At 51.1% G+C, this 22,126-nt stretch overlaps 1 protein-coding gene and 1 long non-coding RNA gene across 3 annotated transcripts in view; both read left to right on the top strand.

Annotated features, from left to right (window-relative positions):
- SMAD7 (SMAD family member 7) overlaps positions 1 to 13,641 on the top strand; it is a 31,214-nt gene extending 17,573 nt beyond the window's left edge. For both annotated transcript variants that reach the window (XM_008952552.4, XM_008952551.4), the window contains exon 4: positions 11,584 to 13,641. In XM_008952552.4, the coding sequence (XP_008950800.2) occupies positions 11,584 to 12,122 (539 nt within the window). In that variant the 3' untranslated portion in view covers positions 12,123 to 13,641. The remainder of the gene's footprint in view (positions 1 to 11,583) is intronic.
- Positions 13,642 to 14,449: 808 nt separating this feature from the next.
- Positions 14,450 to 16,360, top strand: LOC134729234 (uncharacterized). The gene is made up of 2 exons (XR_010110121.1): positions 14,450 to 16,022; positions 16,169 to 16,360. It is a non-coding gene; the product is annotated as an uncharacterized LOC134729234 (long non-coding RNA).
- The last annotated feature ends 5,766 nt before the right edge of the window (positions 16,361 to 22,126 follow it).

The raw sequence follows: 22,126 nt of genomic DNA, 5'->3' as shown, positions 1-22,126 counted from the left end.
TGGGTTAGAATTAAGAATTGGCAGATGGAATGGCTTGTCCGAAGGTGATGTTGAATCCATGGGGATGGAGCCGGCGGGAGGGGGGATTGACTAGGAGTTGCCTCTACCTGGAGGCAGGCAGGGGCAGCTTCTGTAGGACAGAGGAGCCTGGTCCCTCCATGAAGCCAGGCCATAGGTGGGGGAGGTGCAGGGTGGGCCCCCTGGGATGGGCGGAGCTCTTGAGTCATCTACTTCTACTTCTGCTTTGGTTGTGTGGTCTGTTGAGAATTGAGATAAAGCAGAGCTTGTGGATAAACAGAGGTAGGTCTCCCGGGTTTTGGTTCCAGCCCGCCTCCCCACCCCGCTTCTTGCTGATTGTAAGATGACAGCAGGAAAAACAGGAGCTGTGGTTATAATCCACCCTCCAGACCCTGGTAGTACCTGTGGCACAGCACAGAGTGGAAGTGACCAGCCTAGCGCCAGGCTCCTCAGTGAACCACAGCCAAGGGGTGGGGAAACATCTGGAAAGACAGTATCTAATGTCTTGACAGCCAGAGAAGTGGGATGTTTTCAAAGCCCAGGAGTGACTTTCCCTTTGTAACTCCAGAGGACTTGATTCTCACGAAGACCATCTGGGGGATGAAAGAAATTCTTGCTTTTTAATTTTAAATCTGAGGGTTAAGCCCGTTTCTGAGGTGTCAGCCCTGTGTGTGAGGCCCTGGCCTGTCTGGGGTTGGGTTTGGATGAAATAATCTAAGATGCAGTTACCAGGGTGTTTCCTTTTCACGTTCATCCTTCCCTGTCTTTTCCCCCGGGGCCAACCGATGGCTTCCAAGCTCTGTGGAGTTCACTAATTGAATTACTCTTCTTGCTCCTCCGTGAAGCCCCACCAGGAAGAAAAGGCAGGGAGAGCTGCTTTTGCTGGGGGGTTTGATCAGAGCAGAAAGGGAAGATCTGGTCTCAACTCCAATTTCATCTTGCAAAGTTGGGACTTTCTTTCAGCCAGAAGACAACTCAGATAACCAGGCCAGCGACTGTGTGCTCATTTCAGTATTGCTTTCTTACGTTTTGATCTGCGACTGTCACTCAACAGGAACAAAAACAATAAGACGCCAAGATATGACTGTGCCGTTAGCAGATTAGCTGTCTGCATTTTCTGGGGTGGCTCACTCGGAGGTTAAATGATTGTCCCTGTCCCCTGTCCCACCTTCCAGTCACCTCATGAAGCTGTTAAGTGTCTCCTTCCCCTGCAGGCTAAGTGAGGATCATCAAGAGCTGGGCCTGGGGACCTTGTCAGCCTCACTGCAGCCTCAGAGCCAGCCCTGCCCCACCCCCTCATGAATCAGTAACCAAGAGGGAAAATTAAAAAGTTAGTTCTCAGTGTGATCTGAGTGCACCATACCGTTCTTACAAATAGATGGGCCCCATCTCCTGCTCAGTGGGGGCACAATCAAAACCCTGCTGGGGGGCTGTTTCCTGGGGAAGAGCCCAGGATCGTGGGGCCTGCAAAAACTCAGAAGCACCCCCACCTTCCCCGCAGGGTGTCCAGGATGCCCTAGTCCCAGGAGGGGGCTGGGAGAGAATTACAATGGCGGGGCCAGCATCCTCCACTTTCCTGTCACTAGAGGCTGGCCTGCTCTCCTGGGTTGAGGCCGAGTGTCTCAGCCCCTGGCTGGCCACATGGCCTTGCAGGAGCCATTTCTGTGTTCTGGGCCTCAGTTTTCTCATCTGCAAAATAAGGGCTTGGGCTTGGCTGCCAAGTCCCTTCGGTGATCTGTGATCTTTGTCTCTTGGATTTGAGGGGTGTGGGAATGATCCCCCTATTGATGAGATATCCCTATGGAAGCCAAAGACTGCTTCCATTTTAAAATAAAAAGGTTGTAGTTCTTTCTGTCTCTTGGCTCGCAAACTCTTCCAAGTATGGGTGAAAGCTGAGGACTCTGTTCAGAAAAATGCATGCTATACCACAATTTGTATACATCTGCAGGGGGCCGATATCTTTGCTGAAGCCCAGTCCCACCCGTGGAATCCCCAGTTCAGGAAATCTATGCTTATGAGGACTAGTTATGGGGGTGCAAAGGAGAGCCTTAAGAGAGCTGAGGCCTTTTTCTTTTATTGTGGTAAAATATACATAAAATATACCATATTAACAATTTTTAAGTGTATAGTTCTGTGGCATTAAGTACATTCATATTGTGCTATTATCCCCACCGTCCACATCCAGAACTTTTTCATCTTCCCTAGCTGAAACTTTGTTCCCATGAAACACTAACTTCCCTTCTCCCCTCCCCCAGCACTTGGCACCCACCATTCTTTCTGTCTGTGAATTTGCCTCCTCCTCTAGGTACTTCATAGAATAGTGGAATCAGACACTGTTTGTCCTTTTGTGATCGGCTTATTTCACTTAACATAATGCCCTCAGGGTTCATCCATACTCTAGCGTATGTCAGAATTTCCTTCTTTTTTAAGGCTGAATAATATTTTATTGTATGAATATTCCATGTCTGGTTGATTTATTGCTTGATGGACACTTGGCTTGCTTCTACCTTTTGGCTATTGTGAATAATGCTGCTGTGAACATGGATGTGCAAATACCATTGGAGTCGCCGCTTTCAGTTCTTCTGGGTATATACCCAGAGGTGGAATTGCTAAATTACACTGTCATTCTGTGTTTAATTTTTTAAGGCATCACCAACGGTAGGGCCTCCTTGACTTGTGCGTCGTGTGTCGGCACACACTGATCGCATGGGGTGGGGGAGCCCTACCCACCGGGGTGGGCTTGAGGGTGAATCCTGGGGCAGAGGGAGTGAGAAAGGGGGGAGGGGACAGTCTGTCCCTGTGCGGTGGGGGAGGGGCAGTGCTGGGCTGCTGCAGTCACCAGCCAGATTGGAGCTCACATTTATGGGAGCCCATGTTTATGGGAGGCCTGGAGGCTCTGAAAGGTGGGGCACCCAGCACAGAGCAGCTGGCCGTGTATGTTGGACTCCAGGGCCTTGTGACAGCAGCTTCTGGGTGGGGGACCCTTTCATTCTTCTTTTATTCCCTTGACCTCCTAACTGGAGGTTAGGAGTGGGAGGACCCGCCAGAGGGAGTGGGGGCTTGGGTCTGGGAGGTCCTGGGTGCTTTAGGGGTGAAAGGGCTGGGATGGCTGAACAGTGAGTGTGTCCAAGCGGGAGAGATTAGATTACGGAGGCAGACAGAAGTAATGATTAACTTTTCCAGTCTGCACGCTGTCTCCAGGCTGTCGTACTGTTGTTTTTCCCTCTAAGTACAGTGCGGCCCTGGCCTGGCCAGGCCCTGGTATTGGGTTGTAAAGTGAGAGATGGAATGAGGGCTGGGAGTGCACGGGGAGGGGGGCCAGGGAGGGAGCTCGCAGGAGAAGAAGGAGCTTTTCCATCGGATCCTGCATTGGAATTTATTGGCCGGAATGCAGTAAATGTTCAAAATGCCATCCCATCCAACAGTTTTCATAATTGTTATGGAACAAGGGGAGCCGGGGGAGGGGAGGAATGAAAAGGACTTTTGTTTCTCACTGTATTTTTCCATGTCTTCGGACAGTTTTCCTACCCTCTAGAAACTGCAGTGGAGTTGGACCTGTGGGGGATAGGGTGGGAGAAGGGTCTGCCTTTGGGTCCTGTGATGCCTTCCAAGGACTAGGGGTCCTGGTAGCCTGGGGCTTTATTAAAACGAGGCCCACAGCAAAAGTAGCTTGGTTTCTTGCACACACAGAGCCCCCCCACCACCTGCAAAACCAGGGGAAAACTGTCCTGTCCTTCTAGGGGTTTTGTCCTTTTGGAAAATTGGCTTAATGATGCAGTGGTTTGTATTAAGATTTTCATGATGCTTTAACTGTGTGTGTGTGTGTGTGTGTGTGTGTGTGTGTGTGAAAGAGATTGAGAGAGAGAGAGAGAGAATGAATCAGCATTCAGTGCCAGCTGCCCAGTTGGAAATCCAGATAGGGAATTTGGGGAATCTCCTACACTCTCAGGGTGGCAGGTGGGTAGGTGGGTGAGGTAAGAGACTTGACTTGGTAGTTTCTCTTGGACACGACAGACTTTCTGTTCCATGCTTGTCCCAGCCCTTGTGTCTTCCTGGGGGTGCCAGGGTCATGCCCAGAGGGAAGGCAGCTGAGCAGACAATGCCATGCAGGGCTGAGGGCTTCTGTGCCTGCTAATATGTGAACCCCCTTTCTGAAGAGAGCTGCTCTGAGTTACTTGGGGGGTAACAGTGGGAACCTGGTTGGTGTACCATGGAGGGGAAGTATCTGGAAATTTGAACTCGAGAAATGATTCGGCTGCATGCACACTAAACAGCAGCCAGAGAGGCCCTTTACTGTCAATATTATGAATGGAGTTGGCTGGGTCGGGAGTCCCCACCCTTCCTCTGAGGCCTCTCTCAGAGGAGCCTGGGCAGAGCGGGCCTCCTCAGACAGCAGTGGCTGCAGGCAGCTGGGTACACGCTGTAATTTGCATGGCTGAATGCTGGGGCACAGGAAGCCGCGTCAGCCTGACTGGCGAGACAGACAAGAGCTTTTGATTTGTGTGGCTCTCCTCCCCTGCCCCGTGCCACCCTCAATTACATTCTCCATGGCGAGATAAATGCTCTTAGGAGCATTCATCCCCAGGTTGGGGGCTTCAGACTCAGATGCTTGGGGGGTTTTGGGAGGTGGTGTGGGACCAGTTTGGGGAGCCAGGGAGTACATTTTAGTTCTAGGAATTGATTATTTAACATAATTTGTAAGGACGCAGTCACTAATTAGTGTTCTAGACCAGCAGGATCTGCGAAATATGTAGGCTTGGGAGAGGTGGCAAGGAGGGCGGTGATGGGAGGAGAAACTTCAGGGAACCAAGCCTGGGCAGACAGTGGACAGATGACAGTGATAAAAGAGATCCTCTCTTGGGGGCTCACTGTCTCTTGAGGGTGATGAATAGTAAGACAGAGTAAAAAGTCATTTCTGACTCTGAAATTAAAAAAAAAAAAAGTTGGTTTAGAGATGGACACAGCAAAACCTGACTCAAACCTCCTTTCCCTTTTGATTTTATTTTGTTTTATTGTTGCAAATTAAATGCAAAAATGTACCCTGCTCCTCAAAGTGGTTTTCTTACTCTCTGGAAGGTAGTAAAAATAAATGGAACCAGTGTTGTTTAATACTGAGAATCAGAGTCCAGCCAGAGACCATGAAGGCAGAAGGGGGCCCATGGGGCCATCTTCCCTTGTCCCCTTTACATTATTTATGGACAGGTCAAACTGAGACCCTGAGAGGGCAAGCCACTTGGCCAAGGTCACAGAGCAGCTTGCTGGCAAAAAAGCCGTATCACCCCCCACTTCTTGCTGCAGGGGAGTTGCACCCCATGCGCAGCTCTAAAAGCTGGTGCAGCATTTCCAAAGTGTGTTCTGAAGGACACTTTGGAGAGGAACAGTGGGCTTGGTGGCTTTAGAGGCCTGTGTCCACAGCTCACACCAGGCAATATTCTGGGCTTGAATTGCAGCTCTGCACTTCGGCCAGTGACTTGTGCCTCACCCCCACTACTCCCCTTTTTAAGATAGGCTGGTGATAGTATGCAGCCTCAGAGGGTTGTCATGAGCCACTTAGAGAACACAGCCTATGCAAAGTAAATGCTTATTAAGTGTAGGCATTGGCCCAGAACTGTTCTACCATGGGGTGTGGGGATGTGGAGACAATCAGGAAGACTGGTGGGCATTTTCTGAGCGGCTGGAGAACCCAGGAGCCTCAGAGATGAGACCAACGCGTGTGCAGCACTCTCCACAAGCTGGCCCCAATCACTTTTGCATCAAATTGGTACAGCAACCTTATGAGGCTGGCCTTGGGGGAACCCTGTTTTAGGGATGAGCTGAAGTTACCCGGAGGCTGCATGCGAGGTTGGTGTGAAATGCATATCTGGCTTTGTAGCTGGTCGGCTCACCTCTGGGGTTGGCACAGGGGCGGGGGTTCTGCCATGGCTAGAACGCGCTAAGGGGTGGAAACGAAGCCTGCTGGGCCCGGGAACCAGAGAGCAGCCTGGCCTTTGAAGGAGACCCTGTGGCACCCCCTGCCCACCCCCAAGTCCAGCCATCTCACTTCACTAGAAAGCAGCCTGGCCTTTGAAGGAGACCCTGTGGCACCCCCTGCCCACCCCCAAGTCCAGCCATCTCACTTCACTAGAGATGCTGCAAAGCATGAAAAAAAAAAAAATCCAGTGTTCTCAGGTCAGCCTTCCACCAGCCAGGATTCATCGTCTGATCTGTTTGGGGAGAGAGCATGGGGTGGTGGAGATGGGTTGGGCCCCAGTGTTTTCTGATTAACTCGCAGTTTACCTGAAACATTTTGGTTTGTTTCCTCCATGAGGAACTCACTCTAAACCCCAGCATTGTCTGTGTTTCCTGAGGAGTCTGAGGGAGCTCTGGGGTCCTATTTCCTCTTTTGGATGAGGCTGTGAGCATGGTGGATTAGAGGCAGCCCCTTAAAGTGAGCCCAGATATCTCAGCAAGTTTTACGCGTCTCTATTTGGGGGAGGGATTCGCCTATTGAAAACAAGAGACCAGCAAGGGTCCTTGTGAATTATGATGGTTTGGCGTGAGAATAGATGGGATGGATTGGCACTGGAGTCCCCTTTTATCTTAGGCTTGTCCCTGAAGAGGGCTTGTTGATATCAGAACAGCCAATTTCCTGACAGGGTTGGGAGCAGGGGATGGGTGCTGTTAACCTTTGAGATGTCTGATGTGGAGGGAGAGACAGGATGAGGCAACCGTTGGTGGCGCCTGGGTCCTGAGGAGGGAGGACCCTGGACCTGGCGTTGGCGAGGCGTGGTGATGTTTGCGCTCCCAGGTTGCCAGGTGCAAGCTGTCTCTGTCCACATTTCTGCCCTTCGTTTGCCCCTGATTGGCACAGGGAGCCTGCAGGAGGCGGCCGTGCCTGCCCAGGCGCCCTTCCTCCCCAACTTCTCCGTCCTCAGCCTTCTGCTCTGCTGGACCATGGAGGAGGGGGCTGATAGTCCCGTGGCCCTGTTGGACTTTGGCAGAGGAATATCACTTCATTATCCAAGTGCCTCACAGAGATGAGAGCCGGTGGAGACCCCTCCTCACTCGCCTTTGACCCTAGCTCCCGGTACCCTAGCAATTGGGCACATTTAACCGTGGGGCGTCAGCTGATGGAGCTCATGTCTTTACTGGCTTTTTTCCCCAAGCTTGCCCTTGTTCCTAAATGGAATCTTGGGGGACCCCCTCCCCACAAGTACGTCCTTTGTGTGTCTGGGCCCAGTCAGGCCCAGATAGCTTCTCTTCCACGCGTGCCCGTGTTCTCATAACCCCATGGCTGTTCTTGGAGCTGCTCTGCCTCTCTGCCCTCTGCCTTCAGGTGGAGAATGGTATTGTTGAGGCACTGAGCAAGGCCTTTCCCCCCTCCTCCCATTTTTCTTCTTTCTCATCTCCTGACACCTTCAAATTAAAAATTTAAGAAGGGGTCTGGGTGCGGCGGCTCACGCCTATAATCCCAGCACTTTGGGAGGCTGAGGCTGGCGGATCACGAGGTCAGGAGATCGAGACCATCCTGGCTAACACGGTGAAACCCTGTCTCTACTAAAAATACAAAAAATTAGCCAGGCGTGGTGGCGGGTGCCTGTAGTCCCAGCTACTCGGGAGGCTGAGGCAGGAGAATGGCGTGAACCTGGGAGGCGGAGCTTGCAGTGAGCCGAGATTGTGCCACTGCACTCCCGCCTGGGCCACAGAGCGAGACTCCATCTCAAAAAAAAAAAAAAAGAAAAACATTTAAGAAGGGGAAAATTCCTTGCTTAACCTAAAATGTGGCCTTGAGGCCTGGTCACCCTGTGCCATTGAGACCTGGGGTGTGAGGTTCATTCATGAGCCTCTGGTCTCCTGGAAGGGTCTGGTCTGTTCATTCATGAGCAGGGTAATTAAATAACTCTTTGTAAGAGTCAGGGAGCTCCTTGCTAAGTGGTCTTCCCCAGTTGGAGCGCAAACACAGGCTGAAGTCCTCTCCCTTCTCAACGCCCACCTCCCCCTTCCCTTTAAAGGGAGGATTTTATGCTTTAAGGGAAATGGGGAAGGTGGTGGGGGGGCAACACCTTAAAGGAATTTTAGGCAGATTCAGCATTTTTCTGGTGTTGCTCCAAAAATTCCCCACACTGTAATAAAAAGAAAAAATTGTGAGCAGGCATCTGATTAGTGAGCTTTTTACAACACAGCTTTTCTTTTGGATGCTTTAAAATGAACACATACTGTTTTAAAACAAGCCCCTGTACAGTTTTCTGGGGAGGGGGAGAAGTTTGTGGAAAATACCGGAAAAGGTTATAAAGCTGAGGGAAATTAACAAAGGACTGTGAGTTTTGCCTTCAGAGGTTAACTATCAGCGAGAGGCCAAGGCTCTTCCTTAGTCCTTGTACTGATTGAACTTCCCAGCCCCTCGACACGTGGCCCGGGAAGTCCCTGGGAGCAAAGCGTCCACACAGACCTTTGTGGGGAGACTCGTGTGGGCTGTGGGCCCGATTCAGGGAACTGTGTTTCTGTGAAGATGAAGCTGAGCATTTCCCAGAAATGAGCCCAAATGGCGGGGAATTCAGGGCAAAGGGGAATCTCTGTAGTGGCAATGGGGGATGTCGTGCGGGGTCCCCAGAAGGTGTGATGTTCACACAAGGGTGTGTGTTCGAGGGGCCTTTGCTGTTGCCGAATGGTTTTGCTGGAAAGCTTGTTGTTTGTGTGTGCTTAGAGATAGTCCCGGCAGGAGGAGAGTGGAGCTGTCCTAACGGGAGGACAGAGGCTGCTGGTGGGGGAGCTGGAGGGGACAGCGAGGGAGGAGCAGGCAGGAGTCTCCCTGCGGTGGGTTAGGGCACCAAATGGACTTCAGGGCCCTTGTTCACACACAGCAGCATCCTTGTTCACGACATCCATGCACTGCAGTTTTTCTGGGCTGGGCCATTAACCTCAGCAGAAAAATGCTTTTTCCAGGGGGTGTCTGGCAGCACATTGCTGGCGGGCTGCACAGATGAAACAGAAACCCACCTGACACTTCCCCGTCCTGCTACAGATCTCAGGCTCCAGTCCCCACCCAGCTTCCTCTGCCCCCAGAGGCCCCCACCCTTGGCAGACAAGGCTTCCACCCCTTGCCTAGGTGGCTGACAGGCCTGGCATGGGGGCACCTCGATCTCAGGTCCATACTCCACTCACTCCCTTGCTCCTCCTCCTCCTCCTGTTGGCCGGTGCCAGGTTTCAGTGGGTCCTGGCTGCATGAAACAAAGCATTGTGAGGCTCTGCTGAGGGTCTCCCTCCCTCCCTCCCTCCCTCCCGCCTCCTTCCCAGTAGCTCCCCGAGTCTTCCTTTCCAGGCCAGGTTTGTTGTCCCGAATTGGGAAAATAAGCAAAAGCTTCTTGTGTTTCAGAACACCCTCCTCCACACCAAACGGGTGGATGTGCTGTGCCTCCTGGAAGAGGGCTTTCTCCCCCGCTTCACACTTGATGCCAATGTGTCCTTCCTTCCATGGGCGTTCAGGTCTTTGGTGTAGCCTTCAGAGCTGAGTTCCCTCAGCAAGAAAGTTCAAAGATTGCCAGCGCTCACAAGTTTATTAGCAGTTGATGGATACTTTGCAGAAACAAGTGAATGCCTGATGAGTCACCTTCTCCCTGTCCCTGTCTTGTTTTCCATATGTTCCAGTACGTATGTGCACACAGAAACACACATAACACACACGTACACACTGACATCATGGACACAGTCTTGCACACGCACATGCACAAGCACTGGACTTCCAAGCTACATGGGGGGCGGTGACCGGCCAGTTTTCTGGTGTTGATTTTTAGTGGGGGTTGGGGGTCGAGGGAAAGGAATGAGACCTCAGTGTCCCCTTTTTGTGGAGCTTTTGGGGCAGGCATTTGGGAAGGCCAGCTTGGGGTGTCTGTAGGGAACCGCTACTCAGGGTGTGTGTGTCTGTGGCTGCCCCAGCAGGCCGCAGTGTGCACATTTGTATGGCCTTACTGACGGGCACGTCCATCCAACACTGGCTGCTACTTAAAACAACAACAACAACAACAACAACTGAGTGGAGCCAGTGGGTTCCCAGGTCCTAACACGCCTGTAAAAGTTGGAGCCAGTTAGTGTCCTGGGCTGCCCCAGTTACCCAGCCTGCTGGGGCAGCAGGATGCGGCCCCATCTTCCGCCATGGACCCCCTGCAGGGTGCAACCCATCATCATTGACTCTGAACCCAGTTACTCCAGAAACACAAAGGCCACACCAAAACACATCTCACACTCAACCCCTGCTTTGTGCCCCCCAGGTCCCCAAGAGGAGGAGCTGGGGCTGCAGGGAGCGAGGGCAAGGCCCTGACCGACGTGGGGCCCTTCCCCTCTGCTTTTCCCCCTCTGCTGTCCCCATTTTTGTTAACAAATACAAGACTTCCGGTCTCCACCCTGCTGCCACAAACCACAGCGTTCCTGCAGTCTGGCTGGGCTGGGGAGATTTATGGTCCCAAGTCTGAGGCCTGCCCGCTGGCTCCTACTTAAGGAGGAGTCAGAATGCCCGCCACCGGGGCTCCCTTTCCCTCCGTGTGACCCCCCTTTTAAAGTCCTCCAAGTGCCTGTTGAGGAAAATTACCTTACCAGAATCACCCCGGCCCCCAGGCTGCCTGTGGGAAGACTGTGTAGGGAAGCGGGGCGGGGCCTGCAGGGGAGGGATGAGGGCAGAGCAGGGCGCCCTGCAGGCTCCAGATGCTTCTGTGGAAGGAGGGGAGAGAGGGGGCACCCCTGGGGATGGGGGTGCCGGCAGAGAAGGGGAGAAGGGGGACGCATCTATTTGAGACACATAATCTTCTGTCTGGGCTGGAGGAAGCTTTGTTAAGGTAGCCCGGGTTAATACCGGTCTGCATGTTGTGATTTGGCATTTTGACATGAATTCACCCTTTGTGTACAGGGCTGCTGCTGACACACTGAGACTTGTTTTCCTATTAGGAATATAGATGTTTTTGTCCCAAGCCACCCTCATTTTTATTTTTACCAGATAGGTCCCTCATGACCACGGCACTGATTTGAGAGCTGGGTGACAGGCACCCAGAGACCATCGCATAGGTGGTCCCAGAGTCTAGACACCTGGGTTCTAGCTCTGGCTGTGTCATCCCCTGGTACTCCAGCAGCAGGCTTTCTGGGTCCTGGTTTTCTCATCAGGATGACAAGGGGCTGGGAGGAGCTGGCCTTCAAGGTTCCATCCAGTTGAAAGATCTGTAACTCCAGGACGTTGCTGAGGCTTTTTGAGGCCCTAAAACCAGACTACCCAAGCTACTAAGGGTCCCTTTGCATCTGTGCTCTGCAGAGAAGAGGCTTTGTTGGCCAGGTGGGCACAGATGCTGGTGTACTGGACTCCTGATGGGCAGGGGCCTGGAGAGAAGCAGCACCCAGCGCTTCCTATGCTTAAAGAAAGGCAGGGTCCTGGTCAAAGGGCTGTAAGAGCCTGGGCAAGTCCAGGACTAGCCTCACCGCCTCCTTCTTTCTGTCTCGTCCTGAGAGATGAGCTGCTGACTGGGTGCGGTGGGGGGGCGGGTGTCTTCATTCTAGGAGTCACCAATGCCTGTCCCCACTAACCCTCTCTGCCAATGTGTTTTCTAGATTCCCAACTTCTTCTGGAGCCTGGGGATCGGTCACACTGGTGCGTGGTGGCATACTGGGAGGAGAAGACGCGAGTGGGGAGGCTCTACTGTGTCCAGGAGCCCTCTCTGGATATCTTCTATGATCTACCTCAGGGGAATGGCTTTTGCCTCGGACAGCTCAATTCGGACAACAAGAGTCAGCTGGTGCAGAAGGTGCGGAGCAAAATCGGCTGCGGCATCCAGCTGACGCGGGAGGTGGATGGTGTGTGGGTGTACAACCGCAGCAGTTACCCCATCTTCATCAAGTCCGCCACACTGGACAACCCGGACTCCAGGACGCTGTTGGTACACAAGGTGTTCCCCGGTTTCTCCATCAAGGCTTTCGACTACGAGAAGGCGTACAGCCTGCAGCGGCCCAATGACCACGAGTTTATGCAGCAGCCGTGGACGGGCTTTACCGTGCAGATCAGCTTTGTGAAGGGCTGGGGCCAGTGCTACACCCGCCAGTTCATCAGCAGCTGCCCGTGCTGGCTAGAGGTCATCTTCAACAGCCGGTAGCCACGTGCGGAGGGGACAGAGCGTGAGCTGAGCAGGCCACACTTCAAACTACTTTGCTGCTAATATTTTCCTCCTGAGTGCTTGCTTTTCATGCAAACTCTTTGGTCGTTTTTTTTTTGTTTGTTGGTTGGTTTTCTTCTTCTCGTCCTCGTTTGTGTTCTGTTTTGTTTCGCTCTTTGAGAAATAGCTTATGAAAAGAATTGCTGGGGGTTTTTTTGGAAGAAGGGGCAGGTATGATCGGCAGGACACCCTGATAGGAAGAGGGGAAGCAGAAATCCAAGCACCACCAAACACAGTGTATGAAGGGGGGCGGTCATCATTTCACTTGTCAGGAGTGTGTGTGAGTGTGAGTGTGCGGCTGTGTGTGCACGCGTGTGCAGGAGCGGCAGATGGGGAGACAACGTGCTCTTTGTTTTGTGTCTCTTATGGATGTCCCCAGCAGAGAGGTTTGCAGTCCCAAGCGGTGTCTCTCCTGCCCCTTGGACATGCTCAGTGGGGCAGAGGCAGTACCTGGGCAAGCTGGCGGCTGGGGTCCCAGCAGCTGCCAGGAGCACGGCTCTGTCCCCAGCCTGGGAAAGCCCCCGCCCCTCCTCTCCCTCATCAAGGACACGGGCCTGTCCACAGGCTTCTGAGCAGCGAGCCTGCTAGTGGCCGAACCAGAACCAATTATTTTCATCCTTGTCTTATTCCCTTCCTGCCAGCCCCTGCCATTGTAGCGTCTTTCTTTTTTGGCCATCTGCTCCTGGATCTCCCTGAGATGGGCTTCCCAAGGGCTGCCGGGGCAGCCCCCTCACAGTATTGCTCACCCAGTGCCCTCTCCCCTCAGCCTCTCCCCTGCCTGCCCTGGTGACATCAGGTTTTTCCCGGACTTAGAAAACCAGCTCAGCACTGCCTGCTCCCAGCCTGTGTGTTAAGCTCTGCTATTAGGCCAGCAAGCAGGGATGTCCCTGGGAGGGACATGCTTAGCAGTCCCCTTCCCTCCAAGAAGGATTTGGTCTGTCATAACCCAAGGTACCATCCTAGGCTGACACCTAACTCTTCTTTCATTTCTTCTACAACTCATACACTCGTATGATACTTTGACACTGTTCTTAGCTCAATGAGCATGTTTAGACTTTAACATAAGCTATTTTTCTAACTACAAAGGTTTAAATGAACAAGAGAAGCATTCTCATTGGAAATTTAGCATTGTAGTGCTTTGAGAGAGAAAGGACTCCTGAATAAAAACCTGAGATTTATTAAAGAAAAAAATGTATTTTATGTTATATATAAATATATTATTACTTGTAAATATAAAGACGTTTTATAAGCATCATTATTTATGTATTGTGCAATGTGTATAAACAAGAAAAATAAAGAAAAGATGCACTTTGCTTTAATATAAATGCAAATAACAAATGCCAAATTAAAAAAGATAAACACAAGATTGGTGTTTTTTTCTATGGGTGTTATCACCTAGCTGAATGTTTTTCTAAAGGAGTTTATGTTCCATTAAACGATTTTTAAAATGTACACTTGATTTCATGTTGTCCTCCAACTCCTTTTTCTTCTGCTGCTTGGAGGGAGTGGGGAGGAGTGAGTATTCATCCAAATTCAGTTGAGTTGGCGTCTTCCCAGCCCAGTGCTTGGAGGATGGGAGACGTGGGCCACAAAAGAGACATCTAGAACAGCCCTGGTCTTCAAGAGTGCTGGAAAGACCTGCAGCCACCCAGACATCCCTCCTTCTTGTGTCTTGAATTTGTAATGGGAGACAACCTACAGGAGCTCTGTGGGTGATAATTCAAAGCTTGTAGAATTGAGGACAGGGAATTACATCTAGGGTAATGGGAAGGAGACAGGATTAGAGGATGGATGGATGGAGAAGTTTAGCCCCAAGAACCTGGGTCCATCTGGTTCTTGCCAACTCCTCACTTGGTATTAAATCCTAAGCCCACTGTACCCCTGCTAGACTGGATTCCGGGAGAAGTTTCCTGGGGGCTGAGACCCTGGAAGGGTGATGAAGGTGAGGGTTGAATGTCAGTGCTGTTCAGAGGGACTAGGCCACCTCCTGGCTCCCTCCCAAATACTGTCCTGGGCCACAGAAGTCACAGAGTACAAGTTCCACCCTGCAATATCCTCCCTTTTCTGCTGGGACTTAAGTGACAGTTCACTAGTCCCCTTCCCCAGCCTAGCTCTGGTGGCACTTGCAGTCAAAATGCCTCTTCAGTGCTGTCTTTGCATCAGCCTGCCTTGGTTCGCTGCTGAACCGTGATCTGAGCCATGTTTTAGATTTGGGAAATCTTGCACAAGAGATGGTCTAAATTGGATACCAAACAAACGGCTGTGCAGGTGTCTGTGTAAGGGGTTTTGAACCTTATATCCAGGAAGGAGGTCCTTTTGAAGTGGGGGTTAAGATTTGAATATCATAAGCCTGTACAATTTCATGAAAGCTTTTTGGAAGGCCAATGTAGGACAGCCAACTTTCTATTTTGCCAAAAAATGACCAAAAGCGCTACAGCCTACTGGCGCCACCACTTCATTAAAGAGAATGACAATACAATTGGTTAGCAAGAAATATTAATACATGTTGATTTGCTGTTTTATGCTCCAGGGCATTAATGCCAAGTGGTCATCCTGGCCAACTTGTTTACATGTGATAGGGGAGCTTACTACCTCTAAAAGTAGCTTTTGCTTTTTTTTGTTTTTTTTGAGATGGAATCTCGCTTTGTCACCCAGGCTAGAGTGCAGTGATCTCGGCTCACTGCAGCCTCTGCCTCCCGGGTTCAGGCAATTTTGCTGCCTCAGCCTCCTGAGTAACTGGGATTACAGGAACACACTACCACACCCGGCTACTTTTTTGTATTTTTAACAGAGATGGGGTTTCATCACATTGGCCAGGCTGGTCTTGAACTCCTGACCTTAGGTGATCCACCCGCCTCGGCCTTTCCCAAAGTGTTGGGATTACAGGTGTGAGCCACCACGCCTGGTCGCTTTTTGCTTTTTATCATTGAACTGAAACTTGCTTACACTGTAGTTCTGTAACCCAGAATAAGTGCAAAATCTCATCTCTAGAAAACACCCAAGGAGGGTTCTAATTAACTCCAGGGTGGTAGCGGCGGAGGAGGGGTAGGGAGGGAAGGTGTTTCACTGGGGGCTGTCAAAGTTATTTTAGTTTGCTCTAAATTGCGTCGGCATGCCCGGAAGTTCTTTAATAATCGTAGCTACCATTTACTGAATGCTTCACTAGGTGCCAGGCATAATGTTTAGGCGTTTGAGGGAATTCTCATTTCATCTTCATTAGGACACGCTGCAAAAATGGAGGCTTTGAGAGGTGAAATGACTGGCTCAAGGTCACACAGTGAGATAGTAAGTGGTTAGGGAGATCAGGATCTGACTCCAGGCTGAGTGGTTCTTCCTGCTTGGTCCACGCCCTGTTGAGATGTTTATTTGGTAGGATCCTGTGTGGCTCCAGTCCCGCAACTCCCTGAAATGGAGAGAAGGTGGGAGGGTGGTCCGCCACGTTTCCTCCTGGCCACTTGCGCAAGGCCTCTGGATTTGGGAGGCAGAAGCTGTGGCTTCTGGAGGAAGGAGAGGCTGGAACAGGGTTGGAGGTGTGTGGGTTCTGGCAGCGTGGCTGATTCCGGGTGGTGGGGAAAGAGGAGTGCTTAGGAGGAGTCTGGCATTTGCTGGTTTCTGACACTTCCCTCTTTTTGCCGGCAAGCCCGTCACCCACAGTCATCTCCTGAGCACCTTCAATGTGCCGCGGCAGGCACGGAGGTAACGTGGACCTGGACGGTGCCTGTGAGTGATGCTGGGGGACAAGACGCCACACCTGAGATGATCAGCAACAGAGCAGGCAGAAGAAAAGGCGAGGACCCAGGAGGAGGCCTGGTCTTGGGGCCACAGGTGCTTGCAGAGGAGGTGGGACTTTCAGCTCAGATGGCATTGAGATTAGCAGAGTAGGGGGAGAAGGTACCCCATTGGAAGGAAGTTTTCCTGCCTCTTGGTACTCCTTCCTTTCAGTTCGCCCCTTAAATTTCAGGGTATCTTATATAATTCGATCTCAGGCTCTGCTCAGGCTACACCCTCTCCCTGGACGACAGCATCACTCTGGTGGTCCGTCTCCCTCAGACCTGTAGATGCCTCAGCTGTCCCAACCAGAAACCTGGATTCCCCATCCTTGCCCCTGTCCCGCATAATGAAAAAAAAACAAATTCCCTCCATCCTGTTTCACTCGATCAATAATTATAAAATGCAAATATCTCTCTCAGAGTTCTGTTTTTTCTACCCCCACTAGCATGACTTAATTCAGGGCCTGTAAGTTTTCCCTGGGTCTCCCTTACCTCTGGTGAAAGTAGCCCCTCAGCATCCACCTCTGCCAACCTCTCCCCTGAGTCCCCAGCCCTCCACGCACGGAAACCTTTTGTTCCAGGCAAGCAGGGGGATGCACTGTGCTGCAGGCCCCCCGTGCTCATGCGCTTCTGCAGCAAGTGCTTTGCAGCCACTTCAATTAGCTATCTCCTCCTTATCCTTTGGGATGTGATGCAGGCAATACTTCCTCCAAGAAGCCTCCTCCCTTTAAAAAATTTCTGTCTGGGCAGGCACGGTGCCTCACGTCTGTAATCCCAGCACTTTGGGTGGCTGAGGCGGGCGGATCACCTGAGGTCAGGAGTTCGAGACCATCCTGGCCAACATGGTGAAACCCCCGTGTCTACTAAAAATACAAAATTAGCCTGGTGTGGTGGTTGGCGCCTGTAATCCCAGCTACTTGGGAGGCTGAGGCAGGAGAATCACTTGAACCTGGGAGGCGGAGGTTGTGGTGAGCCAAGATTACGCAATTGCACTCCAGCCTGGGCGACAAGAGTGAAACTTTGTCTCAAAAAAAAAAAAAAAATTTGTCCTGAAGAATCATCAATAGTGTAAGATTCTCTCTTCTGCTGAACTATAAGCTCTTGGCACCCTGGGGTCTCAACTGGAGTCTCAGTTAGGATTCACTGCCCTGACAACTCCTGGTGTGGTGCTCAGACAGGACTTGTCTCATGAACGAGGCATATTTGTGGGCTTAGCTTGGGCTGGGAATAATTGTCATCATCTTCATCATCAAGAGGCAACACTGAATATGTCCTGACTCTGTGCTAGGTAGTGTTCTAAGCACTTTACACTGGGATTGTCCCATATGATCCTCACAGCCACTCTGCGAGTGGATACCATGATCATCACTCCCATTCTACAGATAAATAGGTTCAAAGAATTGCCCACAGTCTCCCAGCTGTTAAGTGATAGCATCAGATTTCATCACTTCTGTGTTATCTAATCTCTCTGGGCAGGCCTGGCTCAAGGAGTTGGGTATATGTTTTTTCTAAAACAAGTTCTGGTTTGGAAGGACCAAGCTGATCTGACTGCTGAGCAACAGAAACAACACCTGCCATTTGTACTTGTCAGTGCATACCAAGGGTCATGCTGCCTGTGCCCCCACGCCGCAGAGGACGTGGGCAGGCCTTCCCTGATTCAGGAAGGGCCTGACCCTCCAATGGGTGAGTGATTTGCCCAGGACCACCTATGCACAGCCTGTGATGGAAGCTGGATTTGCACCCAAACCTATAGCAAGCGATGACTTCTCGCTGGGTCTATTAAGCTCCCAACACTCAGCAGCCTGCAAAGGACCTGTTTGTCAGCTCAGCCGGTGTGCCCTCAATGAGCAACTCTTGATTGTCCCTGAGGGTGTGCTGGGGGCAGGCAAGGTGGGGGCCTGATGTGAAATAGGATGTGGTTCACAGTCACCGGTTTGGGGATCAGACAGATCTGGGTTTGAGCACTCACTTGGGCAAGTCACAACCTCTCTGAACCTCAATTTCCAAAGCAAAAAGTGTGTATTATACTTTCATGAGGCTAAAATGGGGACTGGGGAGAAAATTCATGTGAAGAGCTGACCATATGCTAATTAGGTTGAACCACGTGGGATTGCTAATATCTGATCATGTTGACCCACAATAATGGCAATTTCAGATACTTTATTAGATACTTAATCCAAGGCAGCCAGCCGTAATCAGGGGTCCCCACCCTTCTTTTCATCCCGCAGCTGCAGTCAGAGGCTGGTGGTGCCCTCTGGGTGGTGGATTTTGCAGCAAGTGAGAGAAGACAGTCGGAAAGCCAGTCCATGGATAGTAGGGGGGTGGCCAATATTGAGGCGATTCCTTCCTGCTCAAAATGTCATCCAACAGCTGAGTCCAGGCCAGGGCAGGAAGCAAAGACCACCAGCAGCCAGGGCTGCAGGGTTGGGGTGTCCTGGCCTCAGGAGGAGGGGTGCGTGGGCCCAGGCTGCCACCCTTGGAGCCAGGAGCAGCCTGCACAGTCCCTGGTTTCCTGGCGGCTCTCAAGCAGGAGGCCCAAGCTGCTAGCTCAGCAGTTTTCCCTCAGCCAGAAGAACCCTGCTCTCTTTCTGAAAGCAATGATTTTCTAAAAATGGATTCCCTCCCCTCCCCCAGCTGCAATTAATCTACCCAACACAAAGTGGCCGCTGGAGGAGGACTCTGGTGAGTTGGGACTAGTGCAAGTGCTTTGATTAATTCAGGGACAATTTCCTGGCTGGGCTGGGGGTGAGAGGCCGGGCAGGGACACGCTGCCTGGGTAGGGGGTGGCCCACTGCAGGGTCCATTTAAACAGCTATGAGAGCCACGGAGACCTGGGAGAGCTGGGAGCCTCTTCCTAGGGAGCCTGTGCCCGCCTTCCTGGGGATTTTAGAGGCAGAGTCTGCCATGGACATGTGCCCAGGTGCCAGGGGAAGCTCTTGCTAAGCCTGGAGCTGCCATTTTAGTGGAAGCTTAGGGGGAGAAGGAATACAATTGTTTCTACCATAAGCCCTTATATCTTATGTAGTAGAATGCAAACTTGACCTGAATTGTTGAGAAAAAACAAGACACTTCAAGGACACGTGGTTGCCCTTGATGTTTTTAAGTGGTGGCCCCAGGCCCTGGCAGTTTCTCTTCTGCCGTGGGCATTTTAGTGGAAAAGTGTAAGATCAGTGGGACACAGAAGCCCTGGGGACAGAAATAGAGTGTGTATATTAGGACTGCTTTGAACCTTAAAGAAAATAGAGATGTGTCATAGACAACTGTATTGAATCCATTCTCCGCAGTGTAGACTGCCCTTTCATACACGTTCCTCTAATGATTCTGGATGGGAGCTCTGACTACCCCCATTTTAGAAGAAACTGAGGCTAAAAGAGATGAGCGACTTACACAAGTCACCCAGCCAAGAGGTGGCCAAGCAGTTTTCCTTAAGCCTAACCCAGGGCTCTTTTATCCAAAGCCTGGTGCTCACCACTCTGCCCATTTCAAACTCCAGGTCTTGCACTCTGCCTGCCCAGATCCCAGCAGTAATGAGTGACCTGGGGTCGAGACATTTCATTCCCAGGGAATACTTATGCACTTCCCTCATTTCCCAGCCTCCCTTGCAGTTTGTTTGGGACCATGTGACCAGTTCCGGCCAATGGGCTGTGAGAAGTGCCATGGGTCACTTCCAAGCTAAAGCATTGAAAAATTGGTGCAGGGTGACCCAGCTCTCTCTCTCTCTCTCTCTGCCACAGGGACCTGGAAGGTATGTTTTAGGATGATGGAGACAGAAGATGGAAAAGCGTTCGGATCCTGAATGGCTGCTCTGGAGAGCCCCTGGGCCTGCTGCAGACTTTGTTTGAATGTGGAAATTTTTCTTTGTGGCTGAGATTTGGAGGTTTGCCTATCCAGATGATTATGTGACCTGTGCCCCACAATCAGTCCCTTGCAGAATCTGGCTTGCTTCTTTCTTTTATGGAGGTGGGTCTTGTATCTCCAGCATCTGGGAGCTCCTTGAGGTCAGGCACGAGCCCAGCCCTCATGCTTACTTGAATCCTTTCACAGTACAAAGCCCAGCGCTGGGCTCATAGTAGGTGATGAGTAAATACCTGCTGTAATTGGCATGAAGTGCCTCTCCAGTGGTGCCCCATGAGGGACTGCCACCAGGTGTCCTCCAAGGGCACAGTCTCCCACCTGGTCCAGGGCTCCTCTCTGATGAAACCCTGCCCTTGCCTGCTCCTCAGCTACGTAGTCTTTGAAACGGCTCTTCACCTTCTCCTCAACCTCATCTCCGCAGGGTACAGCTCCAGCCAGGCCAGGGGCCACTTTAACCTGGCCAAAGCCAGTACCCTCTGGGCAAGGAGAGAGAGGCTCAGAGCAGAGCTCCGGCTCCAGTGAACACATTGATTAGAGTCATCAGACCACGTTCCCAGCTCCTCTTGCCTATCCTGCTTGATTTTTCTTCGTATTGGTGGTTGACATTATACTTACTGTATTATATACACATTTGCCTTTTTTTTTTTTTGAGACAGAGTTTTGCTCTTGTTGCCCAGGCTGGAGTGCAATGGCACGATCTCAGCTTACCGCAACCTCCGCCTCCCAGGTTCAAGTGATTCTCCTGTCTCAGCCTCCGGAGTAGCTGGGACTACAGGCACACACCACCATGCCTGGCTAATTTTGTATTTTTAGTAGAGATGGGGGTTTCACCAGGTTGGCCAGGCTGGTCTCGATCTCTTGACCTCATGATCAGCCTGCCTTGGCCTCCCAAAGTGCTGGGATTACAGATGTGAGCCACCGTGCCTGGCCTATGTTTGACATTTTATTATATATCTGTTTGTTGGCTTGACTATTATCAGAGGCCCCTAGTAGAGTGTGAGCTCTGTGACAGCAGGGACTTTGCTCTGGTCACTGCCACAACCCCAGAATCTAGAACAATGCCCGGCACATAGAAGGGATAGAAGGCACTCAACCGATATTGGATGGATCAATGTTGAATGACTATTTAACTTTTCAACTAAAATATATGAATTTAAGTTCCAGGTGAATTCCTTTTTTTAATCTTTTTTCTTTTTTTTTAGAGACAGGGTCTCTGTTGCTCAGGCTGTAGTGCAGTGGCATGATCATAGCCTTGAACTCCTGGGCTCAAATGATCTTCCTGCCCTCAGCCTCCCAAATAGCTGGAACTAAAGGTGAGCACCACCCTGCCTGGCTAATTTTTTAATTTTTTTGTTGAGACGGAGACTCGCTATGTTGCCCAGGCTGGTTTCCAACTGCTGGTCTCTAGTGATCCTCCTGCCTTGCTGGGATTATAGGAATGAGCCACTGTGCTCAGCCAAATTCCCTTTTCCCCAAGAAAAGTGGGTATGGGGCCAGGTGCAGTGGCTCACGCCTGTAATCCTAGCACTTTGGGAAGCCGAGGTGGGCGGCTTGCCTGAGCTCAGGAGTTCGAAACCAGCCTAGGCAACATGGTGAAACCCGGCCTCTATTAAAAATTAGCCAGTGTGCACCTGTAGTCCCAAATACTCGGGAAGCTGAGACAGGAGAATTGCTTGAACCTGGGAGGTGGAGGCTTCAGTAAGCGAGATTGCACCACTGCACTCCAGCTTAGGGGACAGAGCGAGACTCCATCTCCAAAAAAAAAAAAAAAAGAAAAGAAAAGAAGTGGGTATGTACTTACTTTATAACACTAGTGAAAATAAAAAGCACATTATTATATTCTTTTCTCCCAAAAGGTGAATGCAAAACTTTACCTCTTAGGGTGGTGGTAATAGCGACAACTACACCCACAATAATAATAACAAAAACCTGCGTTTACTTAGGGCTAAGTATGTGCCAGGCACTCTCTGCAAGGTACTTTTTTTTGTTTGTTTTTTTTTTTGAGACAGTTTCACTCTTGTCGCCCAGGCTGAAGTACAGTGGCATGATGGCATGATCTCTGCTCACTGCAACCTCCGCCTCCCAGACTCAAGCAATTCTCGTGCCTCAGCCTCCCGAGTAGCTGGGATTACAGGCGTGAGCCACCGCGCCTGGCCTACGTTGTGTTGTCTTTAAGGTAAGTGCTCTCATTAGCTCATTTTACAGGTGAACACTTGCAGGCCCAGCGAGAGACTCACAGCAAAAGCGTGGTAGAACCGAAGCCCAGGTCTGCCTAACTCCACAGCCCTTGCTCTGAGCCCTGGGTCTCCAGGGGAGCCT

The sequence above is a fragment of the Pan paniscus genome, chromosome 17, assembly GCF_029289425.2.
Source record: "Pan paniscus chromosome 17, NHGRI_mPanPan1-v2.0_pri, whole genome shotgun sequence".
Lineage (NCBI taxonomy): Eukaryota > Metazoa > Chordata > Mammalia > Primates > Hominidae > Pan > Pan paniscus.
The sequence above is the reverse complement of the archived record's forward strand: the minus strand, read 5'-3'. Positions and strand labels throughout refer to the sequence as shown.